The sequence below is a fragment of the Physella acuta genome, unplaced genomic scaffold (assembly GCF_028476545.2).
Source record: "Physella acuta isolate Inbredline_101_S28 unplaced genomic scaffold, ASM2847654v3 ptg000488l, whole genome shotgun sequence".
Taxonomy (NCBI): domain Eukaryota; kingdom Metazoa; phylum Mollusca; class Gastropoda; family Physidae; genus Physella; species Physella acuta.
In genome coordinates, this window is record NW_026732007.1 from 415,156 (window position 1) to 436,679 (window position 21,524).

Consider the following 21,524-nt stretch of genomic DNA (forward strand, 5'->3'; position numbering starts at 1 on the left):
AAAAATCAAAATCGTGATTTAAACAAATCTGCAAAAATTAAAATAGTGATTTTAACAAATCTGTCAAAAATCGAAAACGTGATTTTAACAAATCTTCAAAAATCGAAATCGTCATTTGATCAAATCAGCAAACATCAAAATTGTGCTTTTAACAAAGCTGCAAAAAATTGAAATCGTGATTTTTAACAAATTTGAAATCGTGTTTTGAAGAAATTCTTAAAAAAGGGTGGTTTAAAAAAATCTGCAAAAATAAAAAACGTGATTTTAACAAGTCTTCAAAAAATCAAACCGTGATTTTGACAAATCTGCGAAAATCAATATATAATGATTTTAACAAATCTACAAAATTTTAAAAAACTTAACTGATTTAGAACTTTTACACCTACTTAAGCCGGAAAAAAACTTGTTAGCTTGCGTGTGTGTGTGGGTGGGGGTTGTCTAATTGGATGTTTGTTTTTGTTTAAGGTAAACACGATAACCTTATCGTTTTAAGCTAGGTTTTCTTTAAACTTTTTTAGCGTTTTAGGTAATCGAAAGTGTCACTAAATTTACTCTCGGTTTCTTAAAGAAAATAACATTATTACAGTTTCAGTTAGATAGACGACATTTTATAAATAAGCAAAATAAGCAAATAAGCAAAAAAGCCTATACATTAGGTTATGTCAAAGTTCAGGTGACTGGAAATAGTACTTAATTTTATTTAAGATTTTCTAAAAAATAAAACAATGCGTTTTTTTACTATCTTCGTGGAAACTTAACAGGAAAATTTCGAACATCGATTAGCTTTAAATTCTTTTTGTTTTTCTACACGATTCTTTTCTATTTCAAAATTTAAATTTAAAAAAATGATTTAAACAATCACGCTTTATTCCTAATGTTCTAAAATATATGTATGTACTCTTACTTTATAAGCTGTCATAATTAAAACATTCTTTAATTTTTATTACTTTATTCTGGATGAAATTTTCAAAGCGAGATCGGCGTAAAGTGGCTGAGATTCCGATGACGGGGTGCTGAATAGGAAAGTCCTATGAACTAAATCATGACAGTAACTCATCTCGTTTACTTCTAAATTGTGCAGTTATGGGGCATTTCATCATTTATAATACTGTTTGATACACACCAAACGCAAGAACATTTCTTCACAGACATCAACCACGCTTTAAAAGGTCAACTTTACCAGACGGAGAGGATTCAGAAACTAGGAGCAAGAAAAGTGAGCGGCAGATGTTGGGGTGAAGGTTGTTGGGGTGTATGCTTTTGGGGTGAAGGTTGTTGGGGTGAAGGTTGTTGTGGTGAAGGTTGTTAGGGTGAAGGTTGTTGGATGTTGGAGTTAAGGCTGTTATTGTGAAGGCTGATGGGGTGAAGATTGTTGGGGTGAAGGTTGTTGGAGTGAAGGCTGTTGGAGTGAAGGTTGTGGGGTGAAGGTTGTTGTAGTGAAGGTTGCTGGGGTGATGGTTGTTGTGATAAAGGTTGCTGGGGTGAAGGTTGTTGGAGTGAAGGTTGTTGGAGTGAAGGCTGTGGGGTGAAGGTTGTTGTGGTGAAGGTTGTTGGAGTAAAGGTTGTTAGGGTGAAGGTTGTTGGAGTGAAGGTTTTTCGAGGTTGTTTGGAGTGAAGGTTGTTGGAGTGAAGGATGTTGGGGTGAAGGTTGTTGGAGTGAAGGTTGTTGGTGTGAAGGTTGTTCGAGTGAAGGTTGTTGTGGTGAAGGTTGTTGGGGTGAAGGCTGTTAAACCAAAGTCTGTTGGGTTGGGCTGTTGGAGTAAATACTGTTGGGGTGACAGCTGTTGGGGTGACAGTTATTGCTGTTAAAGTATTGATTGGAATTGCGTAATAGAGGACCACATGGGAAATCAATAGATGAATTTGTGTTTATGCATGTCACATTAAAATGAAAATAGTAAAAATTAATTGTAGGGTTATATGTAAAACACTAAAATCGTCGTTTAGATAGACATTTTTTTTATGTTTATTTATTTTTAATAGCCTACTGCGTAAATGTGATAATCATACTAAAAGACACAAGATAATGTGTAAATGGTGATGTATACACGTAAAAAGCTATAATAGAACTAGCTGGTATTCGTTGAGATGGTATTAGATCAAGGTCGCTGATTGTGCAGAAGGTTTTTCTATAGCCTGCACCCCGAAGAAATAGAATATTATAGTTGGTCAAAAGTTGATGTTATATGATGCGCTGCACTACAATTAATCTCACTCTATTTTTGGGCATATTGTGTTTGACGACATACGTTGATTTTCATTGAATGACAACTTTTATTCAAAAGAATGGTAACAGCAGACGATGGCACACCTGAAGCACGGCCAAAACCTCAGCGCTGATTACCCGAACCAAGACACCGGCGCTACCACAGGCATCATATTTCTGGTCCAAATCTTATCGCTTAGCTCGACGACACTAATCCTCTCAAACAGTCCCGGGACTGACGTCACAACCGTCCCAAGTGGCAAATGGCTTGTCGCACAAAACAAAGTCAGCTCGTGTTTATAATAAACAGCTCCACTTAGCCACCAATGAAAATTTGCCCAAAGACGCGCTATTGTTGTGAATTTGAGTGCGTTGTTAGAATCTCTTTCGACCGAAAGTAAAGCTCCGCTTGAGAGTAAAATAAAAGTTTCTTTGTCTTTGTGTATTGGTATAGCAACAAAATCTTGTCCACTAACATTTGGTATTTTGGTTTTTCTTATGGTCTTAGTTTCCGAATTGTAAATGTGGACTATTAAATCGTTAGTTTGATTGGTTAAAAAATCCTCTAAACTAATCATCAAAATATCGTTTTCAAAAGCGTAGGTGGACAAGAAACCCATATAGGATTTTATTACGAATGTGCTCAGTAAATCTGGATCCAAATTGCGACATCTGGTTGCAGCAAAATCATTGTTAGTTTTGACGCAAATAAATTTGTTATTTACACGAAATAAATCACGGAGAGAATTGTGTTGGCCGCATAATTCATATAATGTTGAGTAAGTTTTATTCTCGTTCATTAAAAGGACAGTTGCGAGGCGGCATTTATGTTTGTCGTCGAAAGGACATTTTCTTAAGTACCTTTCGCGTATGAAACAAAGTGTTGACCCCAGCGATACTACAGACATCACCTTTCTGTAGCGTCCTTTAAAATTCTCAAGCTTGAGTTTGCTAAAAGCCCTGTTTTCTAAATCGTAGAGGTGCAGACATGAATCTTCTCCAACAAATATTAAGGCATTTCTCTTTCCGCACCATTTTCTTAGAGGAGTCAATGTGGCGCTCTCTAAAGGATACACCCCACACTTGTATTTTAGTGCTTCTTGTACTCCGTGATAGGCATCTGAGCAGTGGATTATATAAGGGTTTTTGAGTAAACTCTGAAGGTAACTGGCGGTGGCTAAAGTAATTTTTGCACTAGACATGAGTTTCGCGAGATACCTTGCACGGTCGCCTGTCCAGCTACATTTTGTGACGTCACCAATAAGGTCCTCATTATTGACGTCATCGTGCTGACCATGTTTTTTGAAGTTACTGCCAGGCTTGTCAGTTGCTATTTTGCCAGCCTCAGTTACGTTTAATGAGTCACAAATCTGGCCAACAGAAGAAGTGACGTCACGAGAGTGACCCTCACTGTTCTGGGGTTCATCATCCTTACACGCGATTTTCTTTTCGCTGCGATCACGCTTCATACCAGCACCTTGTTGGTATTTTCCGTTTGATACCCAGGTTAAAATAGACTCCAGAACTGAGTCCTCGGTTTTTACATTCAACTCCTCACATTTGATGCAAGATAACACTAATTCAAAAGGTAAATTCAGAAACTCTTTCATCCTGAATAAATGCTCGTAATTTTGCTTAATGAATCTTAGCGACTCGTCTTTGACAATTGTGGAATTGTAATCGACAGCTTTTAAATAAAAGTGCCATAAATTATCAATTGATAATTTATTGATGACAAAATGTTCTATTTCTTTAAGATATATTGCCATATCCAGACGATTCGCTGCATCCCAGATGTCATCAATGTTATCAGCCGTCAGACCATGGTCACGCTGGTGGATGAAATTTAAAACAACAGCGAAAGTCTCACTTGTCATACCCTGTAGCTCCACCCTCCCTTCTTTGGCCTCCTTCATGTTGCTTCTAAACAAGGCGTCGAAGTATGTGGAAGTTGAACTCAGGATTTCCCGTTGGCTTTTAAACTCGGTACCGTCAACTATGATGGTGAAATCACATGAAGCGGCGTTCATCGTAGGCGAAAAAGCCATTTTTAAGTGTGTTGATGTTTATCTCAGTTGTAAAAGTGGCGCGATGATCTCTGAGTGTACATCTGGAAATATATGTTTGTTAAGGTTAAGATTTAGTGAAAGCCTGTCGGTGTGGTGGGATGGTGGAAGTCATGACAGCAAACTCTAAAGACTCGAGCTCGAATCCCTGGATAGAGTCAGTACGATGGCCCTGAGTCCACCCTGCTCAGTTAGAAACCTGACTCACGTAAAGAAAAGATGATTGGACATAGCGCTGGATACACTAACTACTCAAAATTTCACATCATCCGCGCAATAGAATGCCAACTTCTGAACGGTAACTTAACTACTTCTTTGTGATTGAATAAATTTACCAATCTTAGTGTAATTGTGAATAATATCAACGCTAGGATTAGGCACAGGAGAGTCATATTGTTTCATGGGTACTTTTTATTCACTCTATGCTGAGTAATGACAGAATATAAGTATCGTTGGAGATTAGCTTCTCATATTGTTTTTATGTACTACTTAAATATAACTGTTACTATTATATTTTAATTTTACTTTTCGGATTAGCGTTAGAGAATGATTAAATTAGTCTTTAAGGTTACCTTCAAGGGTAAGTTTAGTAATGGGTTGACTTTATCTGTCTGTATTATGTATAACTTACAGGTAGTAATTTCATTTCGTACCTTTATGTTTCATACGGCTGATGAAGTACTGTTCATCTTTTATTTACAACGGCAGATGAAGGTAAAGTACTATGCACAACAGTCCATTCCGTTGGGTGAACTCAGGAAACATTCTATGGTTAGGTGGTGATCAGAGCTGGAGGAACTCAGTGACTTCCTACGAATGCTTACATCTTAACTTGATAATTTCGGGTACTCTCGTGGATGTGGCTTGGTCTGATGGTAGAACTTATGACGTGTAACCTGAAAGTTAGAAAAACAAATGCGTCTAGGCACAGTGAAAACACGGACATGGATTTAGATGTGGACAAGTGCACTATAAAACATATAAGACGAACAACTAAAACGGGTTAATAAACAAGAGTAATTTAAATGAAACATCGGCTTGTTAAAACTAAAATATATTAATACCATATACACTATGTACACAACACAGACTATTCTAAATACAAATACATACGCTAGTACGAGTAGAACACAAGCTATAATACAGTGGCCATCTAACAGTACAGAAATAACCCATACTGGCCTTCTAGGAGAACTGGACGAAACTGGGATAATAACACATATTCTCATACACCTTACAGAAAACAGGTACAACCTAACTATTACAACTCACAGCCCAATTTAATATTAAATACACTATATACACAACACAGACTGTTTTAAATATAAATACATATGCTAGTAATCACAACTAGATGTCAGAAGAGGTTTTAGATATAATGAAGGGAAAAAACCTTTAAACATGCATTGTCCATTACAGGGTTGAGAAATCATAAATCTGTAGGGCTAAGTTTTATTATTATCTGATATATTAAACATAAATAGATTATATTACCTTCACATTTTAAAAGATTTTAAGTATACAAATTTTAGAGCCATGTAAATAAGAAATGTAATAAGAAATAGTTTTCGAGTTACCATTAAAAATGTGCCATCCGTTCATTTAAAAAACAATGAGTGCGTTTCCTTTTATAATAGCGACTAAGTAGATATTTTTAGGAACCAAATTTATGGTGCAATGAAGCGTAGATCTTAAATGACTTAATGTTTTAATTATTTATAGGAATATGTAGACTTACATATGATGGGGGAGGCTTGTTTTTTCACCAGGTGAAGACATTTAATGTACGCGAGCGAGAAAGTATTCGAGAGGCCCATTAAATAATTTTAAAATATTGCACGGCGTAGTTACAATTAATATGGTTATAAAATCCTGTCTGTCTATTGTTTTTTTTTTGGACTTTACTAAAGATTGGATGTATTGGATGGTTTTAATATTTTCGGTAACTATATAAACATTTTAAAAAAAGCAAAAACAATTTGGTTTTTACGTGTAATGGCAATATAAACAATGGGATCGTGCTATTCGATAGGCTACCATAATTTTTATTGTACACATTGTAAGCGAAAAAAAAGGAAATCTAGGTCATGTGGTTTGAATTTGCACTGTTATTTAAAAACTTTATCTAATTTTTTTTTTGTAAACAATTAGTTATCGATCACGGATTTCCTGTATAGCCAATCAATATTTGTCTTACGAAAGTGAAACATCCGGTTAAATTTACGATTGATGAAAATAAATAGAAATGTAGTACTCAACACATTTTTTTTCAAGTTCTCTTGAGTTTCAACTTTTATAGAATTGATTCTAAAAATGAAAAATTTCTGAATTAATTTCAGGCTTACGTTTTTATTTGTTATTATTTTTACGCTTGCTTTGTTTGCTAAATCTAAAAAAGCACGTTTTTATTCCATGTCAACAACATGATGGAAGGATCCTCGTCAACTCGCTCGCCTCCATTAACGTCCTCAACACATTTAATAAATTCGTTTGGACTTCGCTTTTCCAATAGACATCGTTGTCTGATTTTTAGGTAATAGTTATGTGCAAGAAAAATATATTTTTTAACCCCTTTCAAGATAAACAGAATCTTTCATTGATGTTAACATAAAAAGTTAAGGATTTAAGATTATGAACGAATAGCATTAGGGCATTGGTATCAGTTGTATTAGTTTCTATTTAGTTCTTAAGTGCTGAACTAGAGAATTGCTTTTAAATGTAGGAAACTACTACAATAAAGACACATATAGAGTTGTAGTAGTTTTGTTTCCATTTCTGGTATTAAATCTGCTTCAATCCAGGGACACATCCACAGCTAATCTTCTGCTGTATTTAGTGTGAATCGTCTTTTCTATTAGACGTCAAGGATGGAACATTAGAAAATGCGCAATTTGAAAACTATTCAATGGAAAATACGCAAATACTAACTAATTTTCCCATTTTCCTATTATTCATCATTCGTCTCACTGTCCAGGACACAATGGAGATATAATGTAGTTAAAATATGGTGCTTTTATATTATTGTTTGTATCTATCCATGTTACATCAAATGTATGCGTTTTGGTCAGATTTATATTTGTTAAGAAATTTGTAAAAAAAAAAACCCTATTAAAATATATATTTGACATTAGGTGTTGATTTGAGAATGATAGTTTAATGACGGCCAACACAATTAATTTGACGCGATATAATAATCTGTATAAACTACCAACTCAACTTAATATGCATTTTAAAACTTTTATAATAGTTTTCTTTTTGCTTTTAGAATATCGATGCGGTAACGCTTTAGACTCTTTCTATATTATTTTTATATCCTAATTCATATTAATATAGTTCGCATTGCAATTAAACAGATAAAAGTTCTAAATAAACAAGTGATCAGTTAGATGGCAACATACCTTAAAATGGTACAATTTTCAGGTGTTAATATTTGTCCCAGAGTTTGTGGAGTGTGTGTGGTCGTAGAGATTTCATATTAATATTGTTCACGTTAAATTTATATGTAAGCTTTACTTAAAGGCCAGTGCAAGGTCTGGTCATGCCGGCTAGTTAATTAGAAACAATTATAATTAACTATCGACATTAAACGAATTTGATAATGTAGAAATGTATAAATACTTTAATTTCACAATTCACGTCATAATGTGAAATTAAATTAAAGTTACATTTAACATTATTAAGTTGCATTTTCCCTACAAGATTAAAAATTCGATTTTAGCTATAGTTCCTTAAACCCAAGTTAAACTTTTCAATAGCTCCATGTACCAATATAATACATTATTCTTCAATAGCTTTATGCATACGGGATTATTAACTTCCACTGGTAAATCTATGGAGAATTGTGCATCCTTGTACACTTTAGTTATATCCATTACTCACACGCACTCTTCTGCTTCGTTTTACATTATAAGGTTGGAATATATCCTTCATCATCCTGTATTTGGCATCATTGGAAAGCTGCATTTCTCGTGTATTTGATGAGCATATTTTTAATCATCTTAAAAACAAGTAATTTCTTCCAACACAATTAAGTATTACGTGTAAAGTTTATATGCAACTTATAAGCCGTTTTACTCCCATTTCAGGCTGTTTTGACATGCATTTATTTACTTGATTCGTATGTCTGTGTGTCTGTCATGAATCGAAACTGCCTAGCGAAGTTTGGATCAAATATAACTGACCTATTTGTTTCAAACTTAGCACGTAGAATCTAGCCCCGTTGGTAATCTGATCTGACATAATATCGGATGTAAATTAATGTTAAATAATAAATAAAATGTTCCTATATAAAGTCATATTTACCGCGCTATTATACCCGCATTTCTCATGGTCATGTTCCTTTCCTGTGCAATAGTGTTTGGTCATACAACTCTATTGTATCAAAAAAAATTAAAGTACTGAAATAAAATGCTAAAACAAACGGTTTAATAACAAGTTTAAATGTAAAATTACACTAAAAAGGAGAAAATAGGCTGTTGGAATGAAGGCTTCCGAGGTTTAGGATGTTAGGGTTCAGGTTGGTGGGGTTTAGACTGTTGTGGTTTAAGCTGTTTAGAGTGACAGCTGTTAAATTGAAGGCTGACCGGTGAAGACTGAGCGGTGGGGGGGGGGGGGGGGCAGCAGCTATGGAGACAGCGATTGCTGTAATTGCTGTTGGAGTATAATGTTGAAGATAGTGTATGAGACATATTAGGAAGGCAATGTTTAAGCTGATGACAATACAAAGTAAAAAATCAAATAAAAAGAACATTCTAGTTTAACAGAAGGTATAAATTGTAAAATTATTTTAAAAAATACATATTTATGAAGGTATCTTTGTTTTAATGACTTACAGTGTATGTGTGATTATAATAAAACACACACGATAATGTTTAAATAATGATGTGTTCACTGAAAATATGTTTTCATAGAATTTTTTTTCTTTGGCGATGGAATTAGATCAATGTCGCTTATTCTCCTTAAATAGGTCATCTGTAGTCAAAAATTGAAGAAATAGTTGGTCAAACGATAAAGTTATATTATGTGTTTAACCACAGATAATTTCAATCGTTATTTGGGGTAATGTGTTTGATGACCTACGATAGTTCTCAATGAATGACGACTTTTATTTAATGACTTGTGACAGCAGACGACGGAGCAACAAAAACACTGCCAGAACCTCACAGCTGATTACCCGAACCAAGACACAGGCGCTACCACAGGCACCATATTTTTTATCTTAAACTTCATGCCCAGCTCAACAACATTGATCTTGTCAAACAGTCCCGGCACGGACGTCAAAATATTTCCAAATGCTATAGGCCTTAATGCACTAAACAAAGTCAGCTCGTTTTTATAGCACACTGCTCCACTCAGCCACCATGGAAAAGTCCAAAGACGAACTACCGGTGTGAATTGTATTGCGTTGTCAGAACCTCTTTTGACCGATAGTAAAACTCCGCTTGAGAGTAAAAGAAACGTGTCTCTGTCTTTATGTATTGCCACAGGGTCAGAAGCTTGATCACCAACATTTAGTAATAAGGTTGATGTTAGGGACTTTTTTTTAAGATTGTAAAAGTAGACTGGTAAACCGTCAGTTCGGTCATTGAAAAAATCCTTATGATTAACCATCAAAATATCGTTTTCAAAAACACAGACGGGAATAAAGTCGATACCATAGTCTAATGTGACTGTGTTCAATAAATCTGGATTTGCTATGCGACTTCTGGTTGCAGTAGAGTAATATTTTTTTTGGAAGCAAATAATCTTGTTATTTACCCGTAATAAAGCATTCACTGATGTGTATTGACCGCACAACTCATACAATGTTGATACATTTTTGTTCTCGTCTAATAAGATGACAGTATAAAAATTACATTCGTGCCTGGCAAAAGAACAATTTCTATAGCCGTCTGTGCACAAGAAGGCAAGTTTTGACCCCAGAGAGACAACAGACCTAAAGTATCTGTAGCTTCTTTTTACCTTCCCGAGCTTGATTTCACTGAAAGTTCTGGTCTCTAAATCGTAGAGGTGCAGACCTGAATTTACTCCAACAAACGCCAAGGCATTTTTTCTCTCGCTGCATTTTCGAAGGGGGGCCAAACATGCGCTCTCTAAAGGATACACCCCACACTTGTATTTTACTGCCTCCTGTACTCCGTGATAGGCATCTGGGCATTGGCCTATATAGGGGTTTTTCAGTAAACTCTGTAGGTAACTTTCTGTGGCTAAAGTAAGTTTGGCACTGGACATGAGTTTGGCGAGATAACTTGCTCGATCGCCTGTCTGGTTACATTTTGTGACGTCACCAGTGTGTTCTTCATCTTTGACGTCACCGTTCTGGCCATTTTTTCTGAAGTTAATGTCAGGCTTGTCAGTTGCTGTTTGGCCAGCCTGAGCTACGGTTCCTGTGTCACAACTCTGACCAACCTTTATGACGCTACCCAACTGACCAGTACTTGTGACATCACGAGAGTGACCCACACTGATCTGAAATTCAACATCCTTACACGCCGCTCCCTTATCGCTAGTGTTAGGTGATATACAAGCACTTGGTCTGTATTCTTCGCGAGAAACCCAGACTAAAATGGACTCCAAAACTGAGTCCTCTGTCTTGACATTCAACTCCTCACTTTCAATACAAGATAGTACTAAAGGAAAAGGAAAATTCAGAAACTCTTTCATCCTAAATACAAGCTCGTAATTTTGCTTCATGAACGTTAACGACCCTTCTTTGACGTGGCGGGAATTGAAATCGACAGATTTTAAATGAAAGTGCCATAGATTATCAATTGATAAATTATCAATCACAAACTGTTCTATTTCTTTAAGATATAATGTTATATCCAGACGATTTGCTGCATCCCACATGTCATCAATGTTGTCAGCCGTCAGACCATGGACACGCTGGTGGATGAAATTTAACACAACAGCAAAAGTCTCACTTGTCATACCATGTAGCTCCACCCTTCCTTCTTTTGTCTCCCTCATGTTGCTTCTAAACAAGGCGTCGAAGTAATTTGAAGTTGAACTCAGGATTTCCCGGTGGCTTTTAAATTCGGTGCCTTCAACCACGATGGTAAAGTCAAATGATGCGGCGTTCGACGTAGGCGTACAAGCCATATTTAAGTTTGTTGATGTCTCTGCGATCAATTTCGTTCAGCAATATCTCAGTGTCAAAATTGGTTCCATGATCTCATGGTGTACATCTGAAAATATAAATTGTCTAGGTCAATATATAGTGTTGACATGAGAGCTTTTGAGATGTTGGGATGATATACCTCACGACTGCTAGCTCTAAACTCTAGAGCATGACTCCACGGATTGAGTACGTACGATGGCCTGAGTCCACCCAACTCGGATATAAACCTGACTCACTTAAAGAAAAGAAAAGATGATTGGACATAGTGCTGACCACTCTATGGCTAGTTAATCATTAGAGCTGGGTGAACTCAGGGAACATTCTATGGTTAGTTAATCATCAGAGCTGGGTAAACTCATTGAATTCCTACCGAGTCTAACATCTAAACTTGATTTTTGTCGACTTGTGTTAGAACTTACGATTGCTAACCAAATAACCTCCCCAGGTTTGTCCAAGAGCACAGCTAGGTATTTTTGGGTACCTAACTCACGTTAGAGAAACAATGTGGCTAGGCATAGTGCTGACTGTTGTGAACACACGGACACGGATTTATATGTGGTCAAGTGCAATGCAACATTTTAGAAAAACAATTACACAATGGTTTCAAAACAAGTGTAAATGAAACATCGGCTTGTTAAAACTAAAAATGTTTCTATACACTACTACACAACACAGACTATTCTAAATATAAACACATACGCTAGTAAAAGTAGAACACAAACTAAGATATATTGGCCTTCTAACAGTAGAGAACTAACCCACACTGACCTTGTAGGTGAACTGGACTTAACTGGGACAATCACACACATTCTCACACAACTTACAGAAAACAGATACTAACTGGACTGTCACAACTCACAGCACAGTTTATATACACTATATACACAAAACATACTGTTCTGAATATAAATACATAGGCCTACGCTAGTAAACAAATCTAGACACTGAAAAGAGGTGTCAGATATAATTAAGAAAAAAAACTATAAACCTACATTGTCCATTACAGGGTTAAAAAAGCATAAAACTGTAGGGCTAGGTTTTGATATTATCTGATATATTAAACATAAATATTACCTTTAGATTTTAGAACATTTTAAGTATAAAATTTCAGCGCAAAATGATGTAAATAAATAATAGTTGTCTAAGTCACCATTAAAAATGTGCCATCCGTTCATTAAAAAAATGTATTCGCGACGAAGCAGATATTTTTTATGAACCAAATTCCTGGTGCGCAGAAGCGTAGATTTTAAATGAATTAATGTTTCATTTTTACTTTCACGTATATACGAAGTATAGAGAAAGTATTGTAATCGTGAAAAAAAATAGAGATTTTTTTTCAAATCTCGACGTTTTACACCTACCTGATTCGGAAAGCCATAGCTTTGCAATCTTGTCCGTATGTCTGTGTGTGTGTATGTATGTGTGTGTGTGTGTGTGTAACACGATAACTTGAGTACCGTTACAGCTAGGTTGATGAAATTTCATAAATAAGTATTATATCAAAATCGTAGATGCGTATCAGCTTTTGAGCAAATTCCGATAACCGGAAGTGGCACTTTTTTTACTTTGAATTTTTCTAAAGCCTATAACTTGAGTAGCCCTACCATTTGAGATAGATAAATGAAATTTCACATGTAAGTAAAAGATCTAATTCCAAAAATCTCGATTTTTTTTAGCACGATCACAAAACTTTCTCTATACTTCGTATATACGAGAAAGTAAAAATAAGATTAGGTCCTAGTGGTCAGTTGCTATAGTTTCCATTTTGTTTAAAAATGTTGAACTAGCGAATTACTTTTAAAGTAGGCAAAAAAAAATACAGCAATACCTTCACAGATATAGTTGTAGAAGTATAGGTAGGAAAAGTAATCCAAATGGTTCCACTTGGTTGTTGCCAGAAAGCATTTTTTCCACCCAAAATTGAATATTTTATTGTGAAATAAGTCCAAAATCACTTCCGGTTTTACTAAGGCTAGAAATATTCAAACACAAAATTATCAATAATGTAACAGCAGTTTAAAAAAATATTTTTATTTTTATTTAGATTGGTATAGTCAGGGTGTTGTGGTGAAAGGGTATGTTATGTTATTTGATATACATGAACTACTAGGCTATATTCCATTGTAATAATAGAAAAAAGCGTAATTAATATCAACATTTTAATAAAGGCCTAATCAATCTAGATCGATCTCTGACTATGGGGACATCTATTAATGATGTCACGTTTTGTTCCCATATCCCCCACCCACTCTCTATCGTTACCAAAAGCCAGACCTCCCACATTCCCCAACACCCAAATCCCTATTTTGTTTTTAAAGCAGCGATTTTTAGAAAATATTTAGACCTATGGGTTTTTATAACATTTATTGTAGGCCTACTGATAAATTATCCTATAACAATTTATAAAACAACTCTTAATAATGCAAATAAAGGCTTAAATTCAGTTTTTTGCATGAGTGTTTGAAAATGGAACCTCCCCCCCCCCCCTCCCCCGAAACAAAGGTCCCACACAAACTCAAAGTCTGATGTCTTTTATGGACGACCTCTACATCATTTTGCTATTATTTATAGGATATTTATTAATTAATCATACAAAGCCAATTAAATTTGTTTTTGTGGTGGTATCTCTGTCAGTACAATTATTAAATAGTTTATCTTAACTCAACATTTCGCCTAACCTCATTTGCTATAGCTGCCTATCCTTATAGAAAAATTCTTCTCAAACAGCATATCTGGAATGCATCTGATCAGCAACAGTCTTTTTCTTTTGTAATATATAAGCAATTACAAAATGATCATAAACTCGCACAGCCGATAGCAACACACTACTAGGAAATAGGCAGTGATTATAGTTTGTTGTGTTTGTGGTTGATGGTTAGTTATCAGCCATGCTTCTCTAAACTTGATCTACATTTATATGCTGGTATGGCTAGAATTGACAAAATTAGATATTCTTGTTTCTTACCTGATCATTATAATGTTTTACAGCTATAATGGATAGACTGTTGTTTTATTTCAACACTATAGAATATTTAAGTAATAGTTAGAAAATATCAAAAGTGAGTGTTAAACCATAGCAGAAGATATTTTAAAAATTGTTCGTTTTGAACGTGATATAATACTAAGTTGAAAATTCTAATAAAAAATAAGTGTATAATTGTTTGGCACACATTGCCCTTTTATTATTATTTGAATTGCTATAAGCAAGCTGTTTTATTGGAAATTTTCATCTTTATTTTCTTTCAAGTAATAAAATGGTGTTGATTTAAAAATTACAGTGGAATGACGGCCAACACAATTAATTTTACGTGAATTTAAAATCTGTATAAACGAGCAACGTTACTTGATTTACATTTTTTTTAGCTTTTAGAATGTCAATGCGGTAACGCTTTAAAATCTTTTTATAACATTTTTATATACCCATTCATAACAAGAGAGTCAGCACTACTATTAAACGGATAAAAGTTCTAAAACAAAACGTGATCAGCTAGATACTAACTTACTTTAATATTGCAATTTTTACTTAAAGGCCAGTTAAGGACCTTGTCGTGACGAGTAGTTAATTAGAAAAAAAAACGAAATTAACTATCGTCACTAAACGCATTTGAAAATTTTAGAAAGGAATCAGTATTTTAAATTTATTCATTTCAAGATTTGATGTTAAATTAAGGTTACATTTTCCCTACATGATTGACAATTTGATTTTAGTTACAGTTCCTCAACCCAAGTTAAACCTTTCAATATTCCATGTATTATATTATTCTTCAATAGCTTTATGCATACGGAATTATTCACGTCCAACCCGTTTTTACGAGCATTTATTTTACTTGCTTCCTATGTCTGTGTGTCTGTCATGGATCGAAACTGCCCATCCAATCTGTTTGGATCAATTTTAACTAACCGATTTGTTTCAAACTTTGCCCGTAGAATCTAGCCCCGATGGTAATCAGATCTGACATAATATTGGACACAATCGGATGCTAAATTAATGTTAAATAATGAATACAATTTTTCTATACAATGTATTATTTACCGCGTTATGATACACGCATTTCGCATTGTCATGTTCATTTCGCGTAGAATAGATTTTAGTCATACAACTTTATTGTATTAAAAAATTTAAAGAACTGAAATAAAATGCTTAAAATCAGTTTAATAACAAGATTTTATTTAATAATACAAAAAAGGAGAACATAAATAAAAATGCAAAACTATTTTAATAACTATAAAGAAAAGCTTGGGTCTATTCCTATTAGCAAATCTCGACGTTTTACATCTCCCTGAGTCGGAAAAGCATAATTTTGCAATCTTGTCCGTATGTCTGTGTGTGTATGTGTATTTGTGTATGTGTGTCTGTAAAGACGATAACTTGAGTACCGTTACAGCTAGGTTGATGAAATTTAATATATAAGTATTATATGAAATTTGTAGATCCATAAAATTTTCAGCGATTTCCGACAACCGGAAGTGGTACATTTTCTACTTTCAATTTTTCAAAAGCCTATAATTTGAGTAGGCCTACTATTTCAGATAGATAATTGAAATTTCACATATAAGTAAAAGATATAATTCTCGACCTTTTATCAAATTTTGAGTAATTTATTTCCGTTGACAGGAAGTAGTAATTTACGCTATTTCCGATTTCTAAAAAAAACCATTAGACATGTCGCCGTTGTCTCGCTCTACGAAGGTCATATTATAATAGAACCTCTCGCAATATAACCTATAAACTTATGAGGATTGTCGATAATTGACTGAGAGATTTAAAAAAAATTAAGGGCAGGAAGAGTAGGAGACTGACTTTAGCTGGAGGGTTTTTTGGGATTTAGGTTGTTGGGGTGAAGGCTGTTGGGGTGAAGGCTGTTGGGGTGAAGGCTGTTGGGGTGAAGGTTGTTGGGGTGAAGGTTGTTGGGGTGAAGGCTGTTGGGGTGAAGGTTGTTGGGGTGAAGGCTGTCTAGAGTGACAGCTGTTAAATTAAAGGCAAAACGGTGAAGACTGGGGGGAGGAGGAGGGACAGCAGTTGTGAAGACAGCAATTGCTGTTATTGCTGTTGGGAGTATAGTTCTGAAGGTAGTGTATGAGAGATATTGGGAAGGCAATACATGATGTTAATGTTTAAACTGGTCACAATACCAAGTAAAAAAATGAAATAAAAAGAATATTCTAGTTAAAAATAACGTAAAAACTGTGAAAAAAAAAGAATTAAAAATACGTCTTTTTAAGTTATTTTAGTTTTAATGTCTTACAGTATATTTGTGATTATAATAAAATACATAAGATAATGTTCAAATAATGATGTTGTGCACTATAAAAATATGTTTTCATAGAAAACATGTTTCTTCGACGTGATGGATCTAGATCAAAGTCGCTTATAATCCTTAATTGTCAATGTAGTCAAAAATCGAAGAAATAGTTGGTCAAACAATAAAGTTATATTATGTGTTTAGCCACCGATAATATCAGTCGTTTATGGAATGTTGTATTTGACGACCTACGATAGTTCTCATTGAATGACGACTTTTATTTAATGACTTGTGACAGCAGACGACGGAACAAAAAAAAACACTGCCAGAACCTCACAGCTGATTACCCGAACCAAGACACAGGCGCTGCCACAGGCACCATATTTTTTATATGAAACTTCGAGCCCAGCTCGACAACATTGACCTTGTCAAACAATCCCGGTACGGACGTCAAAATTGGCCAGAGTGGCCGACGGCTTGCGGTACAAAACAAAGTCAGCTCGTTTTTATAGCACACAGCTCCACTCAGCCACCATGGAAAAGTCCAAAGACAAACTACCGGTGTGAATTGTATTGCGTTGTCAGAACCTCTCTTGACCGATAGTAAAACTCCATTTGAGAGTAAAAGAAACGTGTCTTTGTCTTTGTGTATGGCCAATATGTTAAAAATGCGTACGCCAACATTTGGTATTTTGGTTTTTGTTAGGGAATTCGTTTCCAGATTGTAAATGTTGACTGTTAGATTGTGAGTTACGTTAAACTTAAACAGCAAAATATCATTTTCAAAAACACAGATGGGAATAAAATTATTACCAGGGTTTAATGTGACTGTATTCAAGAAACCTGGATCCACTATGCGACTTCTGGTTGCAGCGTAGCGATCGTTACTTTTGACGCAAACAATCTTGTTATTGACACGAAATAAAGTAGAGAGCGAGTTGTGTTTACCGCACAATTCATACAAGGTTGATAAACATTTATTCTCGTCTAACAAAAGGACAGTTGCCATGCAGCATTTGTGCGTGGCGAAAGGACAATTTCTTAAGTACTTTTCGCATGTGAAGCAAAGTGTCGACCCCAACGAGACGACAGACTTAAATTTTCTGTAGCGTCCCTTTACATTCTGGAGCATGACGTTACTTAAAGTCCTGCTCTCCAAATCGTAGAGATACAGAACACTATTTCCAACAAACGCCAAGGCATTTCTTTTTTCGTTGCTCGCTCGAAGAGGGGTCAATATGGCGCTCTCTAGAGGATACACCCCACACTTGTATTTCAGGGCTTCTTGTATTTCCCGATAGGCTTCTGGACAATGGATTATATAGGAGTTTTTGAGTAAACTCTGTAGGCAACTGTCGGTGGCTAAAGTAAGTTTGGCACTAGACATGAGTTTGCAGAGATAATTTGCTCGATCGCCTGTCCGGCTACATTTTGTGACGACATCAGTGTGGTCCTCATTTTTTAAGTCATCGTGCTGGCCATGTTTTCTGAGGTTATTGCCAGGCTTGTCAGTTGATATTTCGCCAGCCTGAGTTACGGTTCCTGATTCACAAATCTGGCCAACAGAAGTAGTGACGTCACGAGAGTGACTCTCATTGTTCTGGAGTTCATCATCCTTACACGAGATTCTCTTTTTGCTGCGTTCACGTGTCATACAAGCACCTTGTTGGTATTTTCCGTGTGAAACCCAGGTTAAAATAGACTCCAGAACTGAGTCCTCTGTCCTCACATTCAACTTCTCACTTTCAATGCATGATAGCACTAAATGAAACGGCAAATTCAGAAACTCTTTTATATTACAAAAATGCTCGTAATTTTGTTTCATGAACATTACCGAGCCGTCTTTGACGTTGTTGGAATTGAAATCGACAGCTTTTGAATAAAAGTGCCATAGATTATCAATTGATAAATTATCGATGACAAAATGTTCTATTTCTTTAAGATATATTGCTATATCCAGACGATTGGCTGCATCCCAGATGTCATCAATGTTGTCAGCCGTCAGACCATGGACACGCTGGTGGATGAAATTTAAAACAACAGCGAAAGTCTCACTTGTCATGCCCTGTAGCTCCACCCTCCCTTCTTGTGTCTCCCTCATGTTGCTTCTAAACAAGGCGTCGAAGTAATTTGAAGCTGAACTCAGGATTTCCCGGTGGCTTTTAAATTCAGTGCCGTCAACCACGATAGTAAAGTCACATGATGTTGCATCTGGCGTAGGAGACTTTTTAAAGCTTGGTTGATGTCTGCGAGGTAATTTTCTTCCCGTCATCGTGTGGATCACTCTGTATAAAAATAAAGCAAGGCTCTTTATCTGAACAATCTTGAAATAAAAGTGATAAGTTAGGTTTGTCGTTAAGTGAAAGTTTTTAGCTCGTGCCTGAGCTCGTGCCTGCTAGCACAGCGTGCGATATCTAAGTTGAAAGTCTGGAATTGTTAACTGCACTCGAGTTAGTATGACGTCTCTAAGTCCTGCAGATTATCGAGAATCAAGTTGGAGCGCTCTACCATCCAATTACGCCATCCTACCACAAACAGCAGTTAGGTTACGTGATTTCCCCTTACGCAACATGGCGCCTATGTTCGTTTTAAAGATTGCCATACCCTATAGTGACTACTTTCAGAACATAAATTACGTGAGTGGCTGATATACGGAGATATACAGAGACAACGGGGTTGGCTTATATATGTAGCTATTGAAACAGTCAGTAACAAAATTATTCTCGAACAGGCCATTACCCCTCCACCCCTCCAAGTCAATTACCCACAGGACTTACCCCCGACATTACCCTCTGGACTTATTACCCCTTGTCAATTGACCCCTCGTCATTACCTCTGAACAATAGAGATTACCAACCACCCCTCCACTTTCATAGAAAAAAAGGTACAGTTAGGGTTAGGTCTAGCGTTAAGAATTGAGTTTGGGTTGGGTTACGGTTGAGGTTGCGGTTGAGGTTGAGGTTGAGGTTGAGGTTGCGGTTGAGGTTGAGGTTGAGGTTAAGGTTAAGATTAAGGTTAAGGTTAAGGTTAAGGTTAAGGTTAAGGTTAAGGTTAAGGTTAAGGTTAAGGTTAAGGTTAAGGTTAAGGTTAAGGTTAAGGTTAAGGTTAAGGTTAAGGTTAAGGTTAAGGTTAAGGTTAAGGTTAAGGTTAAGGTTAAGGTTAAGGTTAAGGTTAAGGTTAAGGTTAAGGTTAAGGTTAAGGTTAAGGTTAAGGTTAAGGTTAAGGTTAAGGTTAAGGTTAAGGTTAAGGTTAAGGTTAAGGTTAAGGTTAAGGTTAAGGTTAAGGTTAAGGTTAAGGTTAAGGTTAAGGTTAAGGTTAAGGTTAAGGTTAAGGTTAAGGTTAAGGTTAAGGTTAAGGTTAAGGTTAAGGTTAAGGTTAAGGTTCTGGGTTTGCAGTCAGGATTCTTGTACTTTTAGGAGAGGGTAATTTCTATGTAGGATATTGACAGAGGTTAATTCACAGGAGGTAGTTGCTCCGGTGGTAAAATCAAGGCGGGAGTCGGGGGGTGGGGAATGTCCGGGTGTTATTGACAAGTGGGGAGGTAATGTCCTAGACCCGATTATTCATATTTGGAGAAGTTATGACGACACAAGAATGGCCCCCAAGTCGTGTCTATTCACTGCCCATTACAAATGTGTTACAACTGACACGTGACAGTAAATTCGACCGAAGCTAGTAATGTGACAGAAAGGTGACAGTCAAAATATTATTGACTTGCAATTTTACGAGGATTTATGTTTTACAAAGCTACACAAATGTTTCGTGTATCCCTATTTTTAAACAATTTTATTTACATTTGTTATGCAATAAATAAAGATACAGATACTACCAAGCTTGTTAACTTATCAGCCATATTTTTTAAGAATGTTTTTTTTTGTAAATTATATTATTTATTTTTAGAATTTCAGGGTAACCCAACCTAATTTACAGATGGCCGCTGTTTTTATAGCAAATCTTGCTGTCAAATACTGCAGTTTAAATGGATTTTTATGTCTATAATATTGATATATAAAATATTTATACAATGAGTATATTTAGTATTCAATCAGTATTGTAATTTATGCAAATATATCACAACACACTCTTGTATTTAAGCAATATTGATCAGTCCCGTTTCTTTCACGTTACTAGCTTCACCTATTGTTGTAGTTACGACAAAAGATTATCCAGAATGAATTGAAGGCGCGGAACATAAGAAAATTGAGAGGCAAATATGAATCCATCAGCAGTTGTAGGCCTAGCTAGGCTATGTTCCAAAACAAAGTCTGCAATTTTTTGGAATAATTACAGAATAAATAAATTTTACCTTTAAAACTGTCTAAAAGATCTGTTTTGTAAGAACACGTGTGTAAAACCACAACATTACAACAGACGATCTAGTTACTATTTTATCAAGAATTTCAGATTCTCGAGACCAATCACTTAGAGAAACATCCGTGTCTAAGTAACTTGGAACTATCACATCCGTTCATTTCAAAACAGTTCCGCTGTAAGCGCAACTAAAACAAATATTGGTGCACACAAATAATATGCGCAGATGATGAAAAAAAAAGTTAAGTTCAGTTTTAGAACCTGACGGTTCATGAGTTAAGTGAAGTATTGTTCACTTGTTTCTGTGACCTATGCCTATAAAGAGATAGTGTGGTCAACACTATGCCCAGCCGCCTTTACTTCCTCAAGCACTAGTTAAGATCCCATCATATCTGGGTGGACTCAGGGACGTTCTTCTAACTTGAACCAGGATTCGAACTCGAGACTTTAGCGGTCTAGCGCTCTATTGCTAGACCACATAGACTCATGTAGCACACCACTGTTCTTTTTTTCTCAGAGAAAGTATAAATATTTTTACCAAGGTGTATTTTTTATGTCTACTTTGGACAAGTATTAAG

At 35.6% G+C, this 21,524-nt stretch overlaps 2 protein-coding genes across 2 annotated transcripts; both read right to left on the reverse strand.

Annotated features, from left to right (window-relative positions):
- Positions 1–9,091: 9,091 nt before the first annotated feature.
- Positions 9,092–12,555, reverse strand: LOC131944320 (uncharacterized). Its single transcript, XM_059304876.1, has 2 exons — positions 12,467–12,555; positions 9,092–11,459 (listed from the first exon to the last, which is right to left on the reverse strand). The coding sequence occupies exon 2, from the start codon at positions 11,371–11,373 to the stop codon at positions 9,442–9,444; it is 1,932 nt and encodes a 643-aa protein (XP_059160859.1). The 5' UTR covers positions 11,374–11,459; positions 12,467–12,555; the 3' UTR covers positions 9,092–9,441.
- A 4,092-nt stretch (positions 12,556–16,647) lies between these two features.
- LOC131944319 (uncharacterized) lies at positions 16,648–21,078 on the reverse strand. The gene is made up of 2 exons (XM_059304875.1): positions 20,942–21,078; positions 16,648–18,920 (listed from the first exon to the last, which is right to left on the reverse strand). The coding sequence occupies exon 2, from the start codon at positions 18,905–18,907 to the stop codon at positions 16,979–16,981; it is 1,929 nt and encodes a 642-aa protein (XP_059160858.1). The 5' UTR covers positions 18,908–18,920; positions 20,942–21,078; the 3' UTR covers positions 16,648–16,978.
- Positions 21,079–21,524: the final 446 nt, after the last annotated feature.

What these genes read in the sequence shown, in the direction of transcription:
- LOC131944319 (XM_059304875.1), bottom strand. Translation starts at nt 18,907, where the DNA reads ATGACGGGAAGAAAATTACCTCGCAGACATCAACCAAGCTTTAAAAAG.
- LOC131944320 (XM_059304876.1), bottom strand. Translation starts at nt 11,373, where the DNA reads ATGGCTTGTACGCCTACGTCGAACGCCGCATCATTTGACTTTACCATC.